General features: G+C 54.8%; 1 protein-coding gene across 1 annotated transcript in view; it reads right to left on the bottom strand.

The window, feature by feature from the left end:
* Window positions 1-25,656, bottom strand: part of LOC137358314 (serine/threonine-protein kinase A-Raf-like) — a 672,271-nt gene that overhangs the window by 7,669 nt on the left and 638,946 nt on the right. The window contains exons 8-14 of the mRNA XM_068024252.1: window positions 23,259-23,283; window positions 13,792-13,997; window positions 13,186-13,303; window positions 9,520-9,604; window positions 4,811-4,987; window positions 2,109-2,155; window positions 1,525-1,643 (exon numbers count right to left, since the gene is read on the bottom strand). Of these exons, the coding sequence (XP_067880353.1) occupies window positions 1,525-1,643; window positions 2,109-2,155; window positions 4,811-4,987; window positions 9,520-9,604; window positions 13,186-13,303; window positions 13,792-13,997; window positions 23,259-23,283 (777 nt within the window). The remainder of the gene's footprint in view (window positions 1-1,524; window positions 1,644-2,108; window positions 2,156-4,810; window positions 4,988-9,519; window positions 9,605-13,185; window positions 13,304-13,791; window positions 13,998-23,258; window positions 23,284-25,656) is intronic.

Here is a 25,656-nt window from a genome sequence, read left to right as displayed (position 1 = left end):
CACACACAGACAAACAAACACACACACACAGACAAACAAACACACACACACAGACAAACAAACACACACACACAAACAAACACACAAAGGCAAACAAACACACACACAGACACACAAAAACACACACAAAGACAAACACACACACAGACACACTCACACACAAAGACAAACAAATACACACACAAAGACAAACAAACACACACACAAAGACAAACAAACACACACACAAAGACAAACAAACACACACAGACAAACAAACACACACACAAAGACAAACAAACACACACAGACAAACAAACACACACAGACAAACAAACACACACAGACAAACAAACACACACAGACAAACACACTCACAAAGACAAACAAACACCCACAAAGACACACACACACAGACACACACAAAGACAAACACACACACACACAAAGGCAAACAAACACATACACAAAGGCAAACAAACACACACACAAAGACACACAAAGAAACACACACACAAAGACACACACACACACACACACACACAAAGACAAACACACAAAGACAAACACACACACACACAGGCATACAAATGCACACGCACAAAGACAGACAAAGAAACACACACACAAAGACACACACACACACACACACACACAAACACACACACACACAAAGACAAACACACACACACACAAAGACAAACACACACAAAGACACACACACAAAGACACACAAAGACACACACACACAAAGACACACACACAAAGACAAACAAACACACACACACAAAGACAAACACACAACAAAGACAGACAAAGACAAACACACACACACACACACAAAGACAAACACACACACACAAAGACAAACACACACACACAAAGACAAACACACACACACACACACACAAAGGCGAACAAACACACACACACAAAGGCGAACAAACACACACACACACAAAGGCGAACAAACACACACACACACAAAGGCGAACAAACACACACACACACAAAGGCAAACAAACAAACACACACACAAAGGCAAACAAACACACACACACACAAAGGCAAACAAACACACACACACACAAAGGCAAACAAACACACAGACACACAAAGCCAAACACACACACACAGACACACAAAGACAAAATCACACACACAAAGACAAAATCACACACACACAAAGACAAAATCACACACACACAAAGACAAAATCACACACACACAAAGACAAAATCACACACACACAAAGACAAAATCACACACACACACACAAAGGCAAACAAATACACACTCACAAACACACACACACACACAAAGACAAACACACACACACACAGACAAACAAACACACACACAGACAAACAAACACACACACAGACAAACAAACACACACACAGACAAACACACACAAAGACAAACACACACAAAGACAAACACACACAAAGACAAACACACACACACACACAAAAACACTGTACCAGACACACAGCCTATCATGTGTGATATTCTGAACCAATCCCGGGTACAGACTGTGCTTACCATCCACAGGATAGATCCGCTCGGCTGCTCCACTTGTTGTGAGCCGCTCCATCGGGACTTCACCGTTGCCAGGCCGAAGTCCCCGATTTTCACCGTCAGTCCCTCGTGCAGGAAGATATCTGAAGGTCAGCCGTGAAGGAACTGTTTCAACTGCTTTCCCTCGACAGTAAAGCACAGGGCCGCTGGCAACCAGCAGTCCCCACCGCCCCCAGTGGTGCTGACCCATCACCCTCAACGTCCCCCCAGCCTCCCAGAGCGCTGACCCCTCACCCTCCACTGAACTCACTCCCACAGCGGTCAGCTCCTCCGACTCATGCCCACACCCCGACAACCACCGTCTCTGCCACCGGGGCTGGGGAGGAGGAGGGGGTGGCGGTTGGGGGGCGCGGGGGGGGGGGGGAACGAAGAGAAACTTGGCCCACAACAGCTCAGGGTCTGGGCAGCGGGGTCGAGGGCCCACCCTGGGGTCAGGAGCGGGAGCACTCGCCTCCCCAGGCACAGCAGCCCTAGCTCAGGGTGTTGGGAGCGCGGAGGGGCAGAGGACCCGCTCTGGAGTCAGGGCACGCACATCCCCACAAGGATACTGTTTGATTTCAAGTCTCTGTGGATGATATTTTTTGCGTGAAGATAACTGAAAGAGAAAAGGACAAGATTAAAGGAGGAGTGTCGTAGGGGAACAGGGAGTTCAGACTGCGTTCCCTACCTTGTTTCTCCGTCTTTCCAAAAGGGGTTGAATAGCAGCACCTCTGGCAGAGAGCCAGCTGTGAACTGATGGTGAGGGGGCACCAGTTCCAACGGGCTCCATCTTCCCCACACTGGAAAATCCGGAACCCCTACTTGTACACGCTGATTCCAAACCCCACCCCCCGCTCCACAACCTCCGTCAGTAATCGGTGCCCTCCTCCCTGTCCTGTGTCATCTGTCGATTGGATACTGCCGTCATCACTCAGCTCTTTGCCAATTGGGCATTTACCCCATGCCCTGCACCGACTGGCGAACTGCTGCCTGCTCACTCACTCCACGCTTATGAACTGTTCTACAACCTCGTTCTACAATCCCTCTGGCCCCCTTGTCCCTTCCCTATCTCTGTAACCTCCTCCAGCCCCCTCGTCCCTTCCCCATCTCTGTAACCTCCTCCAGCCCCTACAACCCTCCCTATCTCAGTAACCTCCTCCAGCCTCTACACCCCTCCCTATCTCAGTAACCTCCTTCAGCCTCTACACCCCTCCCTATCTCTGTAACCTCCTCCAGCCTCTACACCCCTCCCCATCTCTGTAACCGCCTCCAGCCTCTATACCACTCCCTATCTCTGTATCCTCCTCCAGCCCCTACAACCCTCCCTATCTCAGTAACCTCCTCCAGCCTCTACACCCCTCCCTATCTCAGTAACCTCCTTCAGCCTCTACACCCCTCCCTATCTCTGTAACCTCCTCCAGCCCCTACAACCCTCCCTATCTCAGTAACCTCCTTCAGCCTCTACACCCCTCCCTATCTCAGTAACCTCCTTCAGCCTCTACACCCCTCCCTATCTCTGTAACCTCCTCCAGCCCCTACAACCCTCCCTATCTCAGTAACCTCCTCCAGCCTCTACACCCCTCCCTATCTCAGTAACCTCCTTCAGCCTCTACACCCCTCCCTTTCTCTGTAACCTCCTCCAGCCCCAACAACCCTCCCTATCTCTGTAACCTCCTCCAGCCCCTACAACCCTCCCTATCTCTGTATCCTCCTCCAGCCCCTACAACCCTCCCTTTCTCTGTAACCTCCTCCAGCCCCTACAACCCTCCCTATCTCTGTAACCTCCTCCAGCCCCTACAAACCCTCCCTATCTCTGTAACCTCCTCCAGCCCCTACAACCCTCCCTATCTCTGTAACCTCCTCCAGCCCCTACAAACCCTCCCTATCTCTGTAACCTGCTCCAGCCCCTACAACCCTCCCTATCTCTGTAACCTCCTCCAGCCCCTACACCCCTCCCTATCTCTGTAACCTCCTCCAGCCCCTACAACCCTCTCTATCTCTGTAACCTCCTCCAGCCCCTACAACTCTCCCTATCTCTGTAACCTCCACCAGCCCCGACAACCCTCCCTCTCTCTGTAACCTCCTCCAGCCCCTACAACCCTCCAAGATCTCTGCGCTCCTCCAATTCCGGCCTCTTGACCATCCCCCGATTACCATCACTCCACCATTGGCGGCTGTGCCTTCAGCTGCCTGGGGCCCTAAGCTCTGGAATTCCCTCCCTAAACCACTCCGCCTCTCTCTCTCCTCCTTAAAACCGACCTCTTTGACCGAGCTTTTGGTCGCCCTGTGCTGATTGGTTACTCACTCCATGCCCTGCGCTGATTGATTACTCACTCCACGCCCTGCGCTGATTGGTTACTCACTCCATGCCCTGCACTGATTGGTTACTCACTCCATGCCCTGCGCTGATTGGTTACTCACTCCACGCCCTGCGCTGATTGGTTACTCACTCCACGCCCTGCGCTGATTGGTTACTCACTCCATGCCCTGTCATGCCATGCCCTGCGCTGATTGGTTACTCACTCCACGCCCTGTGCTGACTGGTTACTCACTCCGTGCCAATTGGTTACTCACTCCATGCCCTGCACTGATTGGTTACTCACTCCACGCCCTGCACTGATTGGTTACTCACTCCACGCCCTGCACTGATTGGTTACTCACTCCATGCCCTGCGCTGATTGGTTACTCACTCTACGCCCTGCGCTGATTGGTTACTCACTCCACGCCCTGCGCTGATTGGTTACTCACTCCACGCCCTGCGCTGATTGGTTACTCACTCCATGCCCTGCGCTGATTGGTTACTCACTCCACGCCCTGCGCTGATTGGTTATTCACTCCACGCCCTGCGCTGATTGGTTACTCACTCCATGCCCTGCGCTGATTGGTTACTCACTCCATGCCCTGTCATGCCATGCCCTGCGCTGATTGGTTACTCACTCCACGCCCTGCGCTGATTGGTTACTCACTCCATGCCCTGCGCTGATTGGTTACTCACTCCACGCCCTGTGCTGATTGGTTACTCACTCCACGCCCTGCGCTGATTGGTTACTCACTCCATGCCCTGCGCTGATTGGTTACTCACTCCATGCCCTGTCATGCCATGCCCTGCGCTGATTGGTTACACACTCCATGCCCTGCGCTGATTGGTTACTCACTCCACGCCCTGCGCTGATTGGTTACTCACTCCACGCCCTGCGCTGATTGGTTACTCACTCCACACCCTGCGCTGATTGGTTACTCACTCCACGCCCTGCGCTGATTGGTTACTCACTCCATGCCCTGTGCAGTTTGCCGAGCGATGTCAATGAGCTGGAAGGTGTCGAATTTGGTCTCAAGGACGTGCAGGTGACGGTAAAGGCTGCTGCTCTCACACCACTGAGTGACGATGGCCATTTGCGGCTTTGTCATAAAGCCCATGAACAGCAGGATATTGACGTGTCTCGTTTTCCTGCAAGGAATGGAAAGGAAAACAGCTTGGCTCATCCTGACAGGAGCAAGAAGGCACAAACCACAGCATACAGCCAACCTCTGCTCCAAGCCTTCCCACACCTTACTGCCACATTCTCTCAGCTTTCCAGTCACTGATTCCAGCCCAAGGCATTTCACAAAGATATAACGCCCCAATGATCTCCATAACGCTCTCCCTCTCAGCCCACTCTCTCTCTCCCTCTCAGCCCACTCTCTCTCTCCCTCTCCCTCCCTGACCCTCTCAGCCCACTCTCTCTCTCCCTCTCAGCCCACTCTCTCTCTCCCTCTCAGCCCACTCTCTCTCTCCCTCTCCCTCCCTGACCCTCTCAGCCCACTCTCTCTCTCCCTCTCCCTCCCTGACCCTCTCAGCCCACTCTCTCTCTCCCTCTCCCTCCCTGACCCTCTCAGCCCACTCTCTCTCTCCCTCTCAGCCCACTCTCTCTCTCCCTCCCTGACCCTCTCAGCCCACTCTCTCTCTCCCTCTCAGCCCACTCTCTCTCTCCCTCTCCCTCCCTGACCCTCTCAGCCCACTCTCTCCCTCCCTGACCCTCTCAGCCCACTCTCTCTCTCCCTCTCAGCCCACTCTCCCTCTCCCTCCCTGACCCTCTCAGCCCACTCTCTCTCTCCCTCTCTGACCCTCTCAGCCCACTCTCTCTCTCTCCCTCTCAGCCCACTCTCTCTCTCCCTCTCCCTCCCTGACCCTCTCAGCCCACTCTCTCTCTCCCTCTCAGCCCACTCTCTCTCTCCCTCTCCCTCCCTGACCCTCTCAGCCCACTCTCTCTCTCCCTCTCCCTCCCTGACCCTCTCAGCCCACTCTCCCTCTCCCTCCCTGACCCTCTCAGCCCACTCTCTCTCTCCCTCTCTGACCCTCTCAGCCCACTCTCTCTCTCCCTCTCAGCCCACTCTCCCTCTCCCTCCCTGACCCTCTCAGCCCACTCTCTCTCTCCCTCTCAGCCCACTCTCCCTCCCTGACCCTCTCAGCCCACTCTCTCTCTCCCTCTCTGACCCTCTCAGCCTACTCGCTCTCTCCCTCTCCCTCCCTGACCCTCTCAGCCCACTCTCTCTCTCCCTCTCAGCCCACTCTGTCTCTCCCGCCCTGACCCTCTCTCCCTCTCAGCCCACTCCCTCTCCCTCCCTGACCCTCCTCCCTCTCAGCCCACTCTCTCTCTCCCTCTCCCTCCCTGACCCTCTCAGCCCACTCTGTCTCTCGCTCTCCGTCCCTCACCCTCTCTCCCTCTGAGCCGACTCTCTCTCACCCTCTCCCTCCCTGACCTTCTCTCCCTCTCTGTCCCTGACCCTCTCTCCCTCTCAGCCGACTCTCTCTCTCCCTCCCTGACCCTCTCAGCCCACTCTGTCTCTCGCTCTCTGACCCTCTCAGCCCACTCTCTCTCTCCCTCTCAGCCCACTCTCTCTCTCCCTCCCTCCCTGACCCTCTCAGCCCACTCTCTCTCTCCCTCTCAGCCCACTCTCTCTCTCCCTCTCCCTCCCTGACCCTCTCAGCCCACTCTCTCTCCCTCTCCCTCCCTGACCCTCTCAGCCCACTCTCCCTCTCCCTCCCTGACCCTCTCAGCCCACTCTCTCTCTCCCTCTCCCTCCCTGACCCTCTCAGCCCACTCTCTCTCTCCCTCTCAGCCCACTCTCCCTCTCCCTCCCTGACCCTCTCAGCCCACTCTCTCTCTCCCTCTCAGCCCACTCTCCCTCTCCCTCCCTGACCCTCTCAGCCCACTCTCTCTCTCCCTCTCAGCCCACTCTCCCTCTCCCTCCCTGACCCTCTCAGCCCACTCTCTCGCTCCCTCTCTGACCCTCTCAGCCCACTCTCTCTCTCCCTCTCCCTCCCTGACCCTCTCAGCCCACTCTCTCTCTCCCTCTCCCTCCCTGACCCTCTCAGCCCACTCTCTCTCTCCCTCTCAGCCCACTCTGTCTCTCCCGCCCTGACCCTCTCTCCCTCAGCCCACTCTCCCTCTCCCTCCCTGACCCTCCTCCCTCTCAGCCCACTCTCTCTCTCCCTCTCCCTCCCTGACCTTCTCTCGCTCTCTGTCCCTGACCCTCTCTCCCTCTGAGCCCACTCTCTCTCTCCCTTTCCCTGACCCTCTCTCCCTCTCAGCCCACTCTGTCTCTCGCTCTCTGTCCCTGACCCTCCCTCCCTCTCAGCCGACTCTCTCTCTCCCTCTACCTCCCTGACCCTGTCAGCCCACTCTCTCGCTCCCTCTCTGACCCTCTCAGCCCACTCTCTCTCTCCCTCTACCTCCCTGACCCTGTCAGCCCACTCTGTCTCTCGATCTCTGTCCCTGACCCTCTCTCCCTCTGAGCCCACTCTCTCTCTCCCCTTCCCTGACCCTCTCTCCCTCTCAGCCCACTCTGTCTCTCGCTCTCTGTCCCTGACCCTCTCTCCCTCTGAGCCCACTCTCTCTCTCCCCTTCCCTGACCCTCTCTCCCTCTGAGCCCACTCTCTCTCTCCCTCCCCGTCCCCGGCCCGCTCTCCCTCCCCGTCCCCGGCCCGCTCTCCCTCCCCGTCCCCGGCCCGCTCTCCCTCCCCGTCCCCGGCCCGCTCTCCCTCCCCGTCCCCGATCCGCTCTCCCTATCCGCCCCCGACCCGCTCTCCCTATCCGCCCCCGACCCGCTCTCCCTATCCGCCCCCGACCCGCTCTCCCTATCCGCCCCCGACCCGCTCTCCCTATCCGCCCCCGACCCGCTCTCCCTATCCGCCCCCGACCCGCTCTCCCTATCCGCCCCCGACCCGCTCTCCCTATCCGCCCCCGACCCGCTCTCCCTATCCGCCCCCGACCCGCTCTCCCTATCCGCCCCCGACCCGCTCTCCCTATCCGCCCCCGACCGGCTCTCCCTATCCGCCCCCGACCGACTCTCCCTATACGCCCCCGACCGACTCTCCCTATACGCCCCCGACCGACTCTCCCTATACGCCCCCGACCGACTCTCCCTCCCCGTCCCCGACCGACTCTCCCTCCCCGTCCCCGACTCTCCCTCCCCGACTCCCCCTCTCCGTCCCTGACCCTCTCTCCCTCCCCGTCCCCGACCCTCTCCCTCCCCGCCCCTGATCCACTCAGTCCTAGTCTCTCTTTCTGTCTGTCCCTGACCCTCCTCTCCCTGTCTGTCCTGACCCTCTCTCCCTATCTGCCCCGATCCTCTTTCCCTGCCTCTCTCTCTCTCTCTCTGTCCCTGACCCTCTCTCCCTCTCTGTCTGTCCCTGACCCTCTCTCCCTATCTCTCTATATGCCCCGATCCTCTTTCCCTGTCTCTCTCTCTCTCTCTGTCCCTGACCCTCCTCTCTCTGTCTGTCCCTGACCCTCTCTCTATATCTCTCTATATGCCCCGATCCTCTTTCCCTGTCTCTCTCTCTCTCTGTCTGTCCCTGACCCTCCTCTCTCTGTCTGTCCCTGACCCTCTCTCTCCATCTCTCTATCTGCCTCGATCCTCTTTCCCTGTCTCTCTCTCTCTCTGTCTGTCCCTGACCCTCCTCTCCCTGTCTGTCCTGACCCTATCTGCCCCGATCCTCTTTCCCTGTCTCTCTCTCTCTCTCTGTCTGTCCCTGACGCTCTCTCCCTGTCTCGCCATCCGTCTCTCTCTCTCAGTCTGTCTGTCTCTCTCTCCCCCTCATCCTCTCTCCCTGTCTCTTAGTCCCTGCCTCTCTCTCTGTGTCTGTCCCTGACACTCTCTCCTCGTCTTTCTCTCTCTATCCCTCATTCTCTCCCCGTCTTAGTCCCTGTCTCTCTCTCTCCCCCCCGACCCTCTCTCCCTTTCTCTCAGTCCGTGTCTCACTTTCTCTCCCTCTCCACCTGTCCCCCACCCCTCCAGTCCGTCTGTCTCTCTCCCTCTCTGTCCCTGACTCACTCTCCTCTCTCTTTGTTCGTCTTGTCTGTCTCTCCTTCTCTCTTTTTGTCCTCTCTTTCCCCCTAACTCTCTCTCTGTCCATCTCTCTCTCTTCCTTTATTCTTTCTCTCTTTCCCTGTGTGTGTCCCTCGCTCTCTGCTTCTGTCCCTTTCCTCACCTCTCCCTCTCCCTCTCACCACTGCCCGCTCCTCGCTCTCTGACACTCGCTTGTGCGCACACACACGCACACTCACACAACAATCCTGCAGTCAGACCTGTACACAAAACATGGACAAACACTCTCTCAACAACAGCACCGACACTGTTCACACGCCACGACAATAAGCCACCACATCCCCCACCCCACAATTACGGGCGAGGCGATGAGGAAGGGTGAACTCTGAAGGAAGCTGGTGAACACCGTGTCGCTGCCGACGTGTCCAGCAACCGTTTCGCCGTGTTGCTGTTGGAAGGTTTCGCACCGGGACTGGGGCAGAATTTTGTTGAGAGCCTCCTTCCAAACGAGTCAAGGAGCTCGTTCTTTGTGGTGGCGAAGACGATGAATGCAGCATGCCGAGCGCGGAGAGACATTACTGAATCTGTCCGCTGGTGGTAGAAACACGTCACGGGGAGGGCAGTGGTTTCGGTTTCACCGACAGCGACACAGCTACACAGAATATTTACCTGAGAACAAGCACTTCATTCTTGAATGCCTGGAGCTGCTCAGGAGTTGGATAGGTCACTTTCAGAATCTTAATAGCAACATCACCTGTAACATAGGGAGAAGTTCACAAATATCAGAGGGACTGTCACGGGGGGACACGGACATGCAGCCAGAAGAGGGAACGGGGGATTATTTACTCCTGGAGGAGATAGGGAGGGAGAGAAGGGAGGAGGGGAGGTAAAGGCGGGCAGGGAGAGAGGGGCGAGAGGAGAACGAGAGGGAAAGAGCGAGGAGAGGGGGAGTGGGAAGGAAAGGGAGAGAAAGTGGGAGCAAGGAAGTGGGGGGTGGGTACAGAATATGAAAGTGATCATAAAGTGAGTCTTATACACTCACTGCAAGAGACAGGCAGACAGTCACAGAACACAGAGACAAACACACAGGAGAGAGAGTGGGGGGAGAGAGAGAGACACACACACACTGGAGATAGAGAGAGTTGGGGGAGAGAGAGAGAGACACACACACACACTGGAGATAGAGAGAGTGGGGAGAGAGAGAGAGACACACACACTGGAGATAGAGAGAGTGGGGAGAGAGAGAGAGACACACACACACACACTGGAGATAGAGAGAGTGGGGAGAGAGAGAGAGACACACACACACTGGAGATAGAGAGAGTGGGGAGAGAGAGAGAGACACACACACACACACTGGAGATAGAGAGAGTGGGGAGAGAGAGAGACACACACACACACTGGAGATAGAGAGAGTGGGGGGAGAGAGAGAGAGACACACACACACACACTGGAGATAGAGAGAGTGGGGAGAGAGAGAGAGACACACACACACACACTGGAGATAGAGAGAGTGGGGAGAGAGAGAGAGACACACACACACACTGGAGATAGAGAGAGTGGGGAGAGAGAGAGAGACACACACACACACTGGAGATAGAGAGAGTGGGGAGAGAGAGAGAGACACACACACACTGGAGATAGAGAGAGTGGGGGGAGAGAGAGAGACACACACACACACACTGGAGATAGAGAGAGTGGGGAGAGAGAGAGAGACACACACACACACTGGAGATAGAGAGAGTGGGGAGAGAGAGACACACACACACACACACACACTGGAGATGGAGAGTGTGGGGCGAGAGAGAGAGAGACACACACACACACTGGAGATAGAGAGAGTGGGGAGAGAGAGAGAGACACACACATACTGGAGATAGAGAGAGTGGGGAGAGAGAGAGACACACACACACACTGGAGATAGAGAGAGTGGGGAGAGAGAGAGAGACACACACACACACTGGAGATAGAGAGAGTGGGGAGAGAGAGAGAGACACACACACACACTGGAGATAGAGAGTGTGGGGGGAGAGAGAGAGAGACACACACACACACTGGAGATAGAGAGAGTGGGGAGAGAGAGAGAGACACACACACACTGGAGATAGAGAGAGTGGGGAGAGAGAGACACACACACACACACACACTGGAGATAGAGAGTGTGGGGCGAGAGAGAGAGAGACACACACACACACTGGAGATAGAGAGAGTGGGGAGAGAGAGAGACACACACACACACACTGGAGATAGAGAGAGTGGGGAGAGAGAGAGACACACACACACACACTGGAGATAGAGAGAGTGGGGAGAGAGAGAGAGACACACACACACACTGGAGATAGAGAGAGTGGCGAGAGAGAGAGACACACACACACACTGGAGATAGAGAGAGTGGGGGGAGAGAGAGAGAGACACACACACACACTGGAGATAGAGAGAGTGGGGGGAGAGAGAGAGAGACACACACACACACTGGAGATAGAGAGAGTGGGGAGAGAGAGAGAGACACACACACACACTGGAGATAGAGAGAGTGGGGAGAGAGAGACACACACACACACACACACTGGAGATAGAGAGTGTGGGGCGAGAGAGAGAGACACACACACACACACTGGAGATAGAGAGAGTGGGGAGAGAGAGAGACACACACACACACTGGAGATAGAGAGAGTGGGGAGAGAGAGAGAGACAGACACACAGGAGATAGAGAGAGTGGGGAGAGAGAGAGAGACACACACACACACACTGGAGATAGAGAGAGTGGGGAGAGAGAGAGAGACACACACACACACACTGGAGATAGAGAGAGTGGGGAGAGAGAGAGACACACACACACACTGGAGATAGAGAGAGTGGGGAGAGAGAGAGAGACAGACACACAGAAGATAGAGAGAGTGGGGAGAGAGAGAGAGACACACACACACACACTGGAGATAGAGAGAGTGGGGAGAGAGAGAGAGACACACACACACACACTGGAGATAGAGAGAGAGTGGGGAGAGAGAGAGACACACACACACAGGAGATAGAGAGAGTGGGGAGAGAGAGAGACACACACACACACACACTGGAGATAGAGAGAGTGGGGAGAGAGAGAGACACACACACACACTGGAGATAGAGAGAGTGGGGAGAGAGAGAGACACACACACACACTGGAGATAGAGAGAGTGGGGAGAGAGAGAGAGACAGACACACAGGAGATAGAGAGAGTGGGGAGAGAGAGAGAGACACACACACACACACTGGAGATAGAGAGAGTGGGGAGAGAGAGAGACACACACACACACACTGGAGATAGAGAGAGTGGGGAGAGAGAGAGACACATACACACACTGGAGATAGAGAGAGTGGGGAGAGAGAGAGACACACACACACACTGGAGATAGAGAGAGTGGGGAGAGAGAGAGAGACAGACACACAGGAGATAGAGAGAGTGGGGAGAGAGAGAGAGACACACACACACACACTGGAGATAGAGAGAGTGGGGAGAGAGAGAGAGACACACACACACACACTGGAGATAGAGAGAGTGGGGAGAGAGAGAGACACACACACACAGGAGATAGAGAGAGTGGGGAGAGAGAGAGACACACACACACACTGGAGATAGAGAGAGTGGGGAGAGAGAGAGAGACACACACACACACTGGAGATAGAGAGAGTGGGGAGAGAGAGAGAGAGACACACACACACGCTGGAGATAGAGAGAGTGGGGAGAGAGAGAGACACACACACACAGGAGATAGAGAGAGTGGGGAGAGAGAGAGACACACACACACACACACACTGGAGATAGAGAGAGTGGGGAGAGAGAGAGACACACACACACTGGAGATAGAGAGAGTGGAGAGACAGGCACACACACAGGAGATAGAGAGTGGAGAGACAGAGAGAGAGATAGAGACAGACACACAGGAGAGAGAGAGAGTGGAGAGAGAGGGAGACAGAGTGGTGAGAGAGACATGCAAGAGACAGGGGAGGGGGTGGGGGGGAGAGGGAGAGTGAGAGAGACAGACATACTGGAGACAGAGAGCGTGGAGAGAGAGAGGGAGAAAGGGTTGGGAGAGAGGCAAGGAGGGGAAGAGGGACAGACAGAGACAAACCAGGCAGACAGCGATGGGGAGAAGGAGCAGGCATTAAACTGAGGAAAGAGACAGCTCGAACCTGGGTGAGAAAGAGGTGCTAATATTAAATTCCCCACTGTCGAATCAGTCATTGCAAGAACCAGGAGAGGAGAGAGGTCAGCATTCTGAAAGGCAAGCAACCACGCTGCCCTGTGCTTAGCGTGCTCCTGTCCTCTCCCTGCCGCGTTCTTGCCCCTGTATTTACCATGCCACTTTGCTTTGTATACAGTCCCGAAAGACCCTGCTCCAATCCTTTTCAGTATGTTTATCTCGCTGCCTTGGATCTCCCAGTAGATGCTGGAATCTCTGTACGGCCGCGCCCTCTGGAAAACAAGCAAGACGGAGTTAATCACACACCGCAGAGTGGGCGGCCCCTCACTCACAGGGTGATCTCTCCGAAAGGACCCCCTCTCCCATAGGGAGACCCTTCACTCAAAGGCCGATTACCACTCCCCCAATTCAGTTCCGACAGACTCAAAACAGTGGTGTGAAGTTAACGGAACACCCACAGACAGCGGCTGCGCTAGCTCATGCTGATACGCCCCGGGTCGTGTTCGCCTTCGTTTTGCACCCCGGGCCGCGTTAGCCTGTGTAATGCACTCCAGCCTGTGTTGTAGCCCGTAGACGTCGGCAATCGGAGCAGGATGAGGGCATACAGCCCCTCTAGCCTGCTCCTGCACTCCCCCACTAACCCCCCCTCCCCGTCCCCTACCCCTACCCTTGCCCGGCTGTTACCCTGTCACTGACTTTCTGCCACGTTACTCTTAGCGGGTCTTAAGGAGCTTCATCTCGAATAAGGTCGCGTGCATACCTGGAGTGCTGGGTACAGTTCTGGGTCCTGGTACCCGTGCCCGCCCGTGACCCGAGCACCCGCCGCTCTGCTCACCACTTTCCTCCTGTCGTCCGACGACGACAGTTTCCTCTCCCGGTTTGGCGTCACCGGCGACTTGGGCTGCGGAGTCGCTGGTCCCTGCGGTGAGGCCGAGTAGGGCGGGCTGGGTGACTGCTTGCAGGACCCTGGGGGGGGGGGGGGGGGGGGAGAGGGAAAATCAGAGGTCACAGCGTCACGCTCCCACGAGAGGTGTCAAACACCCACCCCGCCTCAAGTACCGCCGTACAGCCACCCCGGTGAACTGCACGCCTGCCCCGACCCGCGTGTACTGTCCTTTTCTTCCCCATGTAGTACACACCCACCCATTCCGTAATCTGGGCCCCTGCGTTCTGTACCCCGGGCCCCTGTGTGTGTTATACCCTGAGCCCCTGTGTGTGTTATACCCTGGGCCCCTGTGTGTGTTATACCCTGGGCTCCTGTGTGTGTTATACCCTGAGCCCCTGTGTGTGTTAAACCCTGAGCCCCTGTGTGTGTTATACCCTGGGCCCCTGTGTGTGTTATACCCTGGGCTCCTGTGTGTGTTATACCCTGAGCCCCTGTGTGTGTTATACCCTGGTCCCTGTGTGTGTTATACTCTGGGTCCCTGTGTGTGTTAAACCCTGGGCCCCTGTGTGTGTTAAACCCTGGTCCCTGTGTGTGTTATACTCTGGGTCCCTGTGTGTGTTAAACCCTGGGTCCCTGTGTGTGTTATACTCTGGTCCCTGTGTGTGTTATACTCTGGGTCCCTGTGTGTGTTAAACCCTGGGCCCCTGTGTGTGTTAAACCCTGGTCCCTGTGTGTGTTATACTCTGGGTCCCTGTGTGTGTTAAACCCTGGGTCCCTGTGTGTGTTATACTCTGGTCCCTGTGTGTGTTATACTCTGGGTCCCTGTGTGTGTTAAACCCTGGGTCCCTGTGTGTGTTATACTCTGGTCCCTGTGTGTGTTATACTCTGGTCCCTGTGTGTGTTATACCCTGAGCCCCTGTGTGTGTTATACCCTGGTCCCTGTGTGTGTTATACTCTGGGTCCCTGTGTGTGTTAAACCCTGGGTCCCTGTGTGTGTTATACTCTGGGTCCCTGTGTGTGTTAAACCCTGGGCTCCTGTGTGTGTTATACTCTGGGTCCCTGTGTGTGTTATACTCTGGGTCCCTGTGTGTGTTAAACCCTGGGCTCCTGTGTGTGTTATACTCTGGGTCCCTGTGTGTGTTATACCCTGGGCCCCTGTGTGTGTAATACCCTGGGCCCCTGTGTGTGTAATACCCTGGGCTCCTGTGTGTGTTATACCCTGGGCTCCTGTGTGTGTTATACCCTGGTCCCTGTGTGTGTTAAACCCTGGGCTCCTGTGTGTGTTATACTCTGGGTCCCTGTGTGTGTTATACCCTGGGCACCTGTGTGTGTAATACCCAGGGCCCCTGTGTGTGTAATACCCTGGGCCCCTGTGTGTGTAATACCCTGGGCCCCTGTGTGTGTAATACCCTGGGCTCCTGTGTGTGTTATACCCTGGGCTCCTGTGTGTGTTATACCCTGGGCTCCTGTGTGTGTTATACCCTGGGCCCCTGTGTGTGTTATACCCTGAGCCCCTGTGTGTGTTATACCCTGGACCCCTGTGTGTGTTATACCCTGGGCCCCTGTGTGTGTTATACCCTGGTCCCTGTGTGTGTTAAACCCTGGGCTCCTGTGTGTGTTATACTCTGGGTCCCTGTGTGTGTTATACCCTGGGCACCTGTGTGTGTAATACCCAGGGCCCCTGTGTGTGTAATACCCTGGGCCCCTGTGTGTGTAATACCCTGGGCCCCTGTGTGTGTAATACCCTGGGCTCCTGTGTGTGTAATACCCTGGGCCCCTGTGTGTGTTATACCCTGAGCCCCTGTGTGTGTTATACCCTGGGTCCCTGTGTGTGTAATACCCTGGGTCCCTGTGTGTGTTAAACCCTGGGTCCCTGTGTGTGTTATACCCTGGGCCCCTGTGTGTGTAATACCCTGGGCCCCTGTGTGTGTTATACCCTGAGCCCCTGTGTGTGTTATACCCTGGGTCCCTGTGTGTGTAATACCCTGGGTCCCTGTGTGTGTTAAACCCTGGGTCCCTGTGTGTGTTATACCCTGGGTCCCTGTGTGTGTAATACCCTGGGTCCCTGTGTGTGTAATACCCTGGGCCCCTGTGTGTGTTATACTCTGGGTCCCTGTGTGTGTTATACCCTGGGTCCCTGTGTGTGTAATACCCTGGGCCCCTGTGTGTGTTATACTCTGGGTCCCTGTGTGTGTTAAACCCTGGGCTCCTGTGTGTGTAATACCCTGGGCCCCTGTGTGTGTTATACTCTGGGTCCCTGTGTGTGTTAAACCCTGGGCTCCTGTGTGTGTAATACCCTGGGCCCCTGTGTGTGTAATACCCTGGGTCCCTGTGTGTGTTAAACCCTGGGCTCCTGTGTGTGTTACACCCTGGGTCCCTGTGTGCGTTATACCCTGGGCCCCTGTGTGTGTTATACCCTGGGTCCCCGTGTGTGTTACACCCTGGGTCCCTGTGTGTGTTATACCCTGGGCCCCTGTGTGCGTTATACCCTGGGTCCCTGTGTGTGTTATACCCTGGGCCCCTGTGTGCGTTATACCCTGGGTCCCCGTGTGTGTTACACCCTGGGCCCCTGTGTGTGTTATACCCTGGGTCCCTGTGTGTGTTATACCCTGGGTCCCCGTGTGTGTTATACCCTGGGTCCCCGTGTGTGTTACACCCTGGGTCCCTGTGTGTGTTATACCCTGGGCCCCTGTGTTCTGTACCCTGGGCCCCTGTGTGCGTTATACCCTGGGCCCCCGTGTGTGTTATATCCTGGGTCCCTGTGTGTGTTATACCCTGGGTCCCCGTGTGTGTTATACCCTGGGTCCCTGTGTTCTGTACCCTGGGTCCCTGTGTGTGTTATACCCTGGGCCCCTGTGTGTGTTATACCCTGGGCTCCTGTGTGTGTTATACCCTGGGCTCCTGTGTGTGTTATACCCTGGGCCCCTGTGTGTGTTATACCCTGAGCCCCTGTGTGTGTTATACCCTGGACCCCTGTGTGTGTTATACCCTGGGCCCCTGTGTGTGTTATACCCTGGTCCCTGTGTGTGTTAAACCCTGGGCTCCTGTGTGTGTTATACTCTGGGTCCCTGTGTGTGTTATACCCTGGGCACCTGTGTGTGTAATACCCAGGGCCCCTGTGTGTGTAATACCCTGGGCCCCTGTGTGTGTAATACCCTGGGCCCCTGTGTGTGTAATACCCTGGGCTCCTGTGTGTGTAATACCCTGGGCCCCTGTGTGTGTTATACCCTGAGCCCCTGTGTGTGTTATACCCTGGGTCCCTGTGTGTGTAATACCCTGGGTCCCTGTGTGTGTTAAACCCTGGGTCCCTGTGTGTGTTATACCCTGGGCCCCTGTGTGTGTAATACCCTGGGCCCCTGTGTGTGTTATACCCTGAGCCCCTGTGTGTGTTATACCCTGGGTCCCTGTGTGTGTAATACCCTGGGTCCCTGTGTGTGTTAAACCCTGGGTCCCTGTGTGTGTTATACCCTGGGTCCCTGTGTGTGTAATACCCTGGGTCCCTGTGTGTGTAATACCCTGGGCCCCTGTGTGTGTTATACTCTGGGTCCCTGTGTGTGTTATACCCTGGGTCCCTGTGTGTGTAATACCCTGGGCCCCTGTGTGTGTTATACTCTGGGTCCCTGTGTGTGTTATACTCTGGGTCCCTGTGTGTGTTAAACCCTGGGCTCCTGTGTGTGTAATACCCTGGGCCCCTGTGTGTGTTATACTCTGGGTCCCTGTGTGTGTTAAACCCTGGGCTCCTGTGTGTGTAATACCCTGGGCCCCTGTGTGTGTAATACCCTGGGTCCCTGTGTGTGTTAAACCCTGGGCTCCTGTGTGTGTTACACCCTGGGTCCCTGTGTGCGTTATACCCTGGGCCCCTGTGTGTGTTATACCCTGGGTCCCCGTGTGTGTTACACCCTGGGTCCCTGTGTGTGTTATACCCTGGGCCCCTGTGTGCGTTATACCCTGGGTCCCTGTGTGTGTTATACCCTGGGCCCCTGTGTGCGTTATACCCTGGGTCCCCGTGTGTGTTACACCCTGGGCCCCTGTGTGTGTTATACCCTGGGTCCCTGTGTGTGTTATACCCTGGGTCCCCGTGTGTGTTATACCCTGGGTCCCCGTGTGTGTTACACCCTGGGTCCCTGTGTGTGTTATACCCTGGGCCCCTGTGTTCTGTACCCTGGGCCCCTGTGTGCGTTATACCCTGGGCCCCCGTGTGTGTTATATCCTGGGTCCCTGTGTGTGTTATACCCTGGGTCCCCGTGTGTGTTATACCCTGGGTCCCTGTGTTCTGTACCCTGGGTCCCTGTGTGTGTTATACCCTGGGCCCCTGTGTTCTGTACCCTGGGTCCCCGTGTGTGTTATACCCTGGGCCCCTGTGTTCTGTACCCTGGGCCCTTGTGTGTGTTATACCCTGGGCCCCTGTGTTCTGTACCCTGGGCCCCTGTGTGCGTTATACCCTGGGCCCCCGTGTGTGTTATATCCTGGGTCCCTGTGTGTGTTATACCCTGGGTCCCTGTGTGTGTTATACCCTGGGCCCCTGTGTTCTGTACCCTGGGTCCCCGTGTGTGTTATACCCTGGGCCCCTGTGTTCTGTACCCTGGGCCCTTGTGTGTGTTATACCCTGGGCCCCTGCGTTCTGTACCCCGGGTCCCTGTGTGTGTTATACCCTGGGCCCCTGTGTGTGTTACACCCTGGGCCCCTGTGTTCTGTACCCTGGGTCCCTGTGTGTGTTATACCCTGGGTCCCCGTGTGTGTTATACCCTGGGTCCCCGTGTGTGTTATACCCTGGGCCCCTGTGTTCTGTACCCTGGGCCCTTGTGTGTGTTATACCCTGGGCCCCTGTGTTCTGTACCCTGGGTCCCTGTGTGTGTTATACCCTGGGCCCCTGTGTTCTGTACCCTGGGTCCCTGTGTGTGTTATACCCTGGGTCCCCGTGTGTGTTATACCCTGGGTCCCCGTGTGTGTTATACCCTGGGCCCCTGTGTTCTGTACCCTGGGCCCTTGTGTGTGTTATACCCTGGGCCCCTGCGTTCTGTACCCCGGGTCCCTGTGTGTGTTATACCCTGGGCCCCTGTGTGTGTTACACCCTGGGCCCTTGTGTGTGTTATACCCTGGGCCCCTGCGTTCTGTACCCCGGGTCCCTCTGTGTGTTATACCCTGGGCCCCTGTGTGTGTTATACCCTGGGCCCGTGTGTGTGTTACACCCTGGGCCCCTGTGTTCTGTACCCTGGGTCCCTGTGTGTGTTATACCCTGGGCCCCTGTGTGTGTTATACCCTGGGCCCCTGTGTGTGTTACACCCTGGGCCCTTGTGTGTGTTATACCCTGGGCCCCTGTGTTCTGTACCCTGGGTCCCTGTGTGTGTTATACCCTAGGTCTCTGTGTGTGTTACACCCTGGGTCCCTGTGTGTGTTATACCCTGTGCCCCTGTGTTCTGTACCCTGGGTCCCTGTGTGTGTTATACCCTGGGCCCCTGTGTGTGTTATACCCTGGGCCCTTGTGTGTGTTATACCCTGGGCCCCTGTGTTCTGTACCCTGGGTCCCTGTGTGTGTTATACCCTGGGCCCCTGTGTGTTATACCCTGGGTCCCTGTGTGTGTTATACCCTGGGCCCCTGTGTGTGTTACACCCTGGGTCCCTGTGTGTGTTACACCCTCGGCCCATGTGTGTGTTACACCTTGGGCCCTTGTGTGTGTTATACCCTGGGTCCCTGTGTGTGTTATACCCTGGGCCCCTGTGTGCGTTATACCCTGGGCCCCTGTGTTCTGTACCCTGGGTCCCTGTGTTCTGTACCCTGGGTCCCTGTGTGTGTTATACCCTGGGTCCCTGTGTGTGTTATACCCTGGGCCCCTGTGTGTGTTACACCCTGGGTCCCCGTGTGTGTTATACCCTGGGTCCCCGTGTGTGTTATACCCTGGGTCCCCGTGTGTGTTATACCCTGGGCCCCTGTGTTCTGTACCCTGGGCCCTTGTGTGTGTTATACCCTGGGTCCCCGTGTGTGTTATACCCTGGGCCCCTGTGTTCTGTACCCTGGGTCCCTGTGTGTGTTATACCCTGGGTCCCCGTGTGTGTTATACCCTGGGCCCCTGTGTTCTGTACCCTGGGCCCTTGTGTGTGTTATACCCTGGGTCCCTGTGTGTGTTATACCCTGGGCCCTTGTGTGTGTTATACCCTGGGCCCCTGCGTTCTGTACCCCGGGTCCCTGTGTGTGTTATACCCTAGGTCCATGTGTGTGTTACACCTTGGGCCCCTGTGTGCGTTATACCCTGGGTCCCTGTGTGTGTTATACCCTGGGCCCCTGTGTGTGTTACACCCTGGGCCCTTGTGTGTGTTATACCCTGGGTCCCTGTGTGTGTTATACCCTGGGCCCTTGTGTGTGTTATACCCTGGGCCCCTGCGTTCTGTACCCCGGGTCCCTGTGTGTGTTATACCCTAGGTCCATGTGTGTGTTACACCTTGGGCCCTTGTGTGTGTTATACCCTGGGCCCCTGTGTGTGTTACACCCTGGGCCCTTGTGTGTGTTATACCCTGGGCCCCTGTGTGTGTTATACCCTGGGCCCCTGTGTGTGTTACACCCTGGGCCCTTGTGTGTGTTATACCCTGGGCCCCTGCGTTCTGTACCCCGGGTCCCTGTGTGTGTTATACCCTGGGCCCCTGTGTGTGTTATACCCTGGGCCCCTGTGTTCTGTACCCTGGGTCCCTGTGTGTGTTATACCCTGGGCCCCTGTGTGTGTTATACCCTGTGCCCCTGTGTTCTGTACCCTGGGTCCCTGTGTGTGTTATACCCTGGGCCCCTGTGTGTGTTATACCCTGGGCCCTTGTGTGTGTTATACCCTGGGCCCCTGCGTTCTGTACCCCGGGTCCCTGTGTGTGTTATACCCTGGGCCCCTGTGTGCGTTATACCCTGGGCCCCTGTGTTCTGTACCCTGGGTCCCTGTGTGTGTTATACCCTGGGCCCCTGTGTGTGTTATACCCTGGGCCCCTGTGTGTGTTACACCCTGGGCCCCTGTGTGTGTTACACCCTGGGCTCTTGTGTGTGTTATACCCTGGGCCCCTGCGTTCTGTACCCCAGGTCCCTGTGTGTGTTATACCCTGGGCCCCTGTGTGTGTTACACCCTGGGTCCCTGTGTGCGTTATACCCTGGGCCCCTGTGTTCTGTACCCTGGGTCCCTGTGTGTGTTATACCCTAGGTCCCTGTGTGTGTTACACCCTGGTCCCTGTGTGTGTTATACCCTGTGCCCCTGTGTTCTGTACCATGGGCCCCTGTGTGTGTTATACCCTGGGCCCCTGTGTGTGTTATACCCTGGGCCCCTGTGTTCTGTACCCTGGGTCCCTGTGTGTGTTATACCCTGGGTCCCTGTGTGTGTTATACCCTGGGCCCCTGTGTGTGTTATACCCTGGGCCCCTGTGTGTGTTATACCCTGGGCCCCTGTGTGTGTTACACCCTGGGCCCTTGTGTGTGTTACACCCTGGGCCCTTGTGGGTGTTATACCCTGGGCCCCTGCGTTCTGTACCCCAGGTCCCTGTGTGTGTTATACCCTGGGCCCCTGTGTGTGTTACACCCTGGGTCCCTGTGTGCGTTATACCCTGGGCCCCTGTGTTCTGTACCCTAGGTCCCTGTGTGTGTTACACCCTGGGCCCCTGTGTGTGTTACACCCTCGGCCCCTGTGTGTGTTATACCCTGGGTCCCTGTGTGTGTTATACCCTGGGCCCCTGTGTGTGTTATACCCTGGGTCCCTGTGTGTGTTATACCCTGGGCCCCTGTGTTCTGTACCCTGGGTCCCTGTGTTCTGTACGCTGGGTCCCTGTGTGTGTTATACCCTGGGTCCGTGTGTGTGTTACACCTTGGGCCCCTGTGTGTGTTATTCCCTGGGGCCCTGTGTCTGTTATACCCTGGGGCCCTGTGTGTGTTACACCCTGGGTCCCTGTGTGTGTTACACCCTGGGTCCCTGTGTGTGTTATTCCCTGGGTCCCTGTGTGTGTTACACCCTGGGTCCCTGTGTGTGTTATACCCTGGGCCCCTGTGTTCTGTACCCTGGGTCCCTGTGTGTGTTATACCCTGGGCCATTGTGTTCTGTACCCTGGGTCCCTGTGTGTGTTATACCCTGGGCCCCTGTGTTCTGTACCCTGGGTCCCTGTGTGTGTTACACCCTGGGTCCCTGTGTGTGTTATTCCCTGGGTCCCTGTGTGTGTTACACCCTGGGTCCCTGTGTGTGTTACACCCTGGGCCATTGTGTTCTGTACCCTGGGTCCCTGTGTGTTATACCCTGGGCCCCTGTGTTCTGTACCCTGGGTCCCTGTGTGTGTTACACCCTGGGTCCCTGTGTGTGTTATTCCCTGGGTCCCTGTGTGTGTTACACCCTGGGTCCCTGTGTGTGTTATACCCTGGGCCCCTGTGTTCTGGACCCCGGGTCCCTGTGTGTGTTATTCCCTGGGTCCCTGTGTGTGTTATACCCTGGGTCCCTGTGTGTGTTATACCCTGGGCCCCTGTGTTCTGTACCCTGGGTCCCTGTGTGTGTTATACCCTGGGCCATTGTGTTCTGTACCCTGGGTCCCTGTGTGTGTTATACCCTGGGCCATTGTGTTCTGTACCCTGGGTCCCTGTGTGTGTTATACCCTGGGCCATTGTGTTCTGTACCCTGGGTCCCTGTGTGTGTTATACCCTGGGCCATTGTGTTCTGTACCCTGGGTCCCTGTGTGTGTTATACCCTGGGTCCCTGTGTGTGTTATACCCTGGGCCCCTGTGTTCTGTACCCTGGGTCCCTGTGTGTGTTATACCCTGGGCCCCTGTGTTCTGTACCCTGGGTCCCTGTGTGTATTATACCCTGGGCCCCTGTGTTCTGTACCCTGGGTCCCTGTGTGTATTATACCCTGGGCCCTTGTGTTCTGTACACTGGACCCGGTGTTCTGGAACATATCGAGTTCTCCATCAGCTTCCTCTTGGGACCCGGTCCGGAGGAAACACGGTAAGTTAAACCTAGAAACATAGGCCTATCCACCATTCAAAAAAGATCATGGTTGATGGTCTAATTCAGTACCCTATTCCCGCTTTCACCCCATATCCATTTGGCATGAAGAAATATATCTATCTCCTTGAATATATTTAATGACTTGGCCTCCACTGCCTCCTGCGGTAGAGAATTCCACAGGTTCACCACCCTCTGAGTGAAGAAATTTCTCCTCATCCCGGTTCTAAATGGCATACCCCATATCCTGAAACTGTGACCCCTGGTTCTGGACTCCTCAGCCATCGGGAACATCCTCCCTGCATCGGGTCTGTCTAGTCCTGTTCGAATTTTACAGGTTTCTATCAGATGCCGTCTCAAGAAAGTGAAACAGGAAACAACGAATAAACTTACCAACGACATGAGATTTCAGTGCATCCTGCAACATAGAAACATGAAACCATCAGCCCAAGAGAAACAGCTCAGCAATGAAGAAGAAACTTGAAACAAATGTGTTCAGCACCATGACATCAAACACAGGAAGACAGTAAACACCAATACTCAGTAACACAGAGTCTCACTGTCCTATAAACCCCAATACTCAGTAACACAGAGTCTCACTGTCCTATAAACACCAATACTCAGTAACACAGAGTCTCACTGTCCTATAAACCCCAATACTCAGTAACACAGAGTCTCACTGTCCGATAAACACCAATACTCAGTAACACAGAGTCTCACTGTCCTATAAACACCAATACTCAGTAACACAGAGTCTCACTGTCCTGTAAACCCCAATACTCAGTAACACAGAGTCTCACTGTCCTATAAACCCCAATACTCAGTAACACAGAGTCTCACTGTCCTATAAACCCCAATACTCAGTAACACAGAGTCTCACTGTCCTATAAACCCCAATACTCAGTAACACAGAGTCTCACTGTCCTATAAACCCCAATACTCAGTAACACAGAGTCTCACTGTCCTATAAACCCCAATACTCAGTAACACAGAGTCTCACTGTCCTATAAACCCCAATACTCAGTAACACAGAGTCTCACTGTCCTGTAAACACCAATACTCAGTAACACAGAGTCTCACTGTCCTATAAACCCCAATACTCAGTAACACAGAGTCTCACTGTCCTATAAACCCCAATACTCAGTAACACAGAGTCTCACTGTCCTGTAAACCCCAATACTCAGTAACACAGAGTCTCACTGTCCTATAAACCCCAATACTCAGTAACACAGAGTCTCACTGTCCTATAAACCCCAATACTCAGTAACACAGAGTCTCACTGTCCGATAAACACCAATACTCAGTAACACAGAGTCTCACTGTCCTATAAACCCCAATACTCAGTAACACAGAGTCTCACTGTCCTATAAACCCCAATACTCAGTAACACAGAATCTCACTGTCCTGTAAACCCCAATACTCAGTAACACAGAGTCTCACTGTCCTATAAACACCAATACTCAGTAACACAGAATCTCACTGTCCAGTAAACACCAATACTCAGTAACACAGAGTCTCACTGTCCTGCAAACACCAATACTCAGAAACAGAGTCTCACTGTCCTATAAAAACCAATACTCAGTAACAGAGTCTCACTGTCCTATAAACCCCAATACTCAGTAACACAGAGTCTCACTGTCCTATAAACCCCAATACTCAGTAACACAGAATCTCACTGTCCTGTAAACCCCAATACTCAGTAACACAGAGTCTCACTGTCCTATAAACACCAATACTCAGTAACACAGAATCTCACTGTCCAGTAAACACCAATACTCAGTAACACAGAGTCTCACTGTCCTGTAAACACCAATACTCAGTAACACAGAGTCTCACTGTCCTGTAAACACCAATACTCAGTAACACAGAGTCTCACTGTCCTATAAACACCAATACTCAGTAACACAGAGTCTCACTGTCCGATAAACACCAATACTCAGTAACACAGAGTCTCACTGTCCTGTCAACACCAATACTCAGTAACACAGAGTCTCACTGTCCTATAAACACCAATACTCAGTAACACAGAGTCTCACTGTCCGATAAACACCAATACTCAGTAACACAGAGTCTCACTGTCCTATAAACACCAATACTCAGGAACACAGAGTCTCACTGTCCTATAAACACCAATACTCAGTAACACAGAGTCTCACTGTCCGATAAACACCAATACTCAGTAACACAGAGTCTCACTGTCCTATAAACACCAATACTCAGTAACACAGAGTCTCACTGTCCTATAAACACCAATACTCAGTAACACAGAGTCTCACTGTCCGATAAACACCAATACTCAGTAACACAGAGTCTCACTGTCCTATAAACACCAATACTCAGTAACACAGAGTCTCACTGTCCGATAAACACCAATACTCAGTAACACAGAGTCTCACTGTCCTGTAAACACCAATACTCAGGAACACAGAGTCTCACTGTCCGATAAACACCAATACTCAGTAACACAGAGTCTCACTGTCCTGCAAACACCAATACTCAGTAACACAGAGTCTCACTGTCCTGCAAACACCAATACTCAGTAACACAGAGTCTCACTGTCCTGCAAACACCAATACTCAGTAACACAGAGTCTCACTGTCCTGCAAACACCAATACTCAGTAACACAGAGTCTCACTGTCCTGTAAACACCAATACTCAGTAACACAGAGTCTCACTGTCCGATAAACACCAATACTCAGTAACACAGAGTCTCACTGTACGATAAACACCAATACTCAGTGACACAGAGTCTCACTGTCCGAAAAACACCAATACTCAGTAACACAGAGT

The sequence above is a fragment of the Heterodontus francisci genome, chromosome 49, assembly GCF_036365525.1.
Source record: "Heterodontus francisci isolate sHetFra1 chromosome 49, sHetFra1.hap1, whole genome shotgun sequence".
In the NCBI taxonomy this organism is placed as follows: Eukaryota; Metazoa; Chordata; class Chondrichthyes; order Heterodontiformes; family Heterodontidae; genus Heterodontus; species Heterodontus francisci.
Note: the sequence above shows the minus strand (reverse complement) of the source record. Positions and strands in the feature narration are given on the sequence as shown.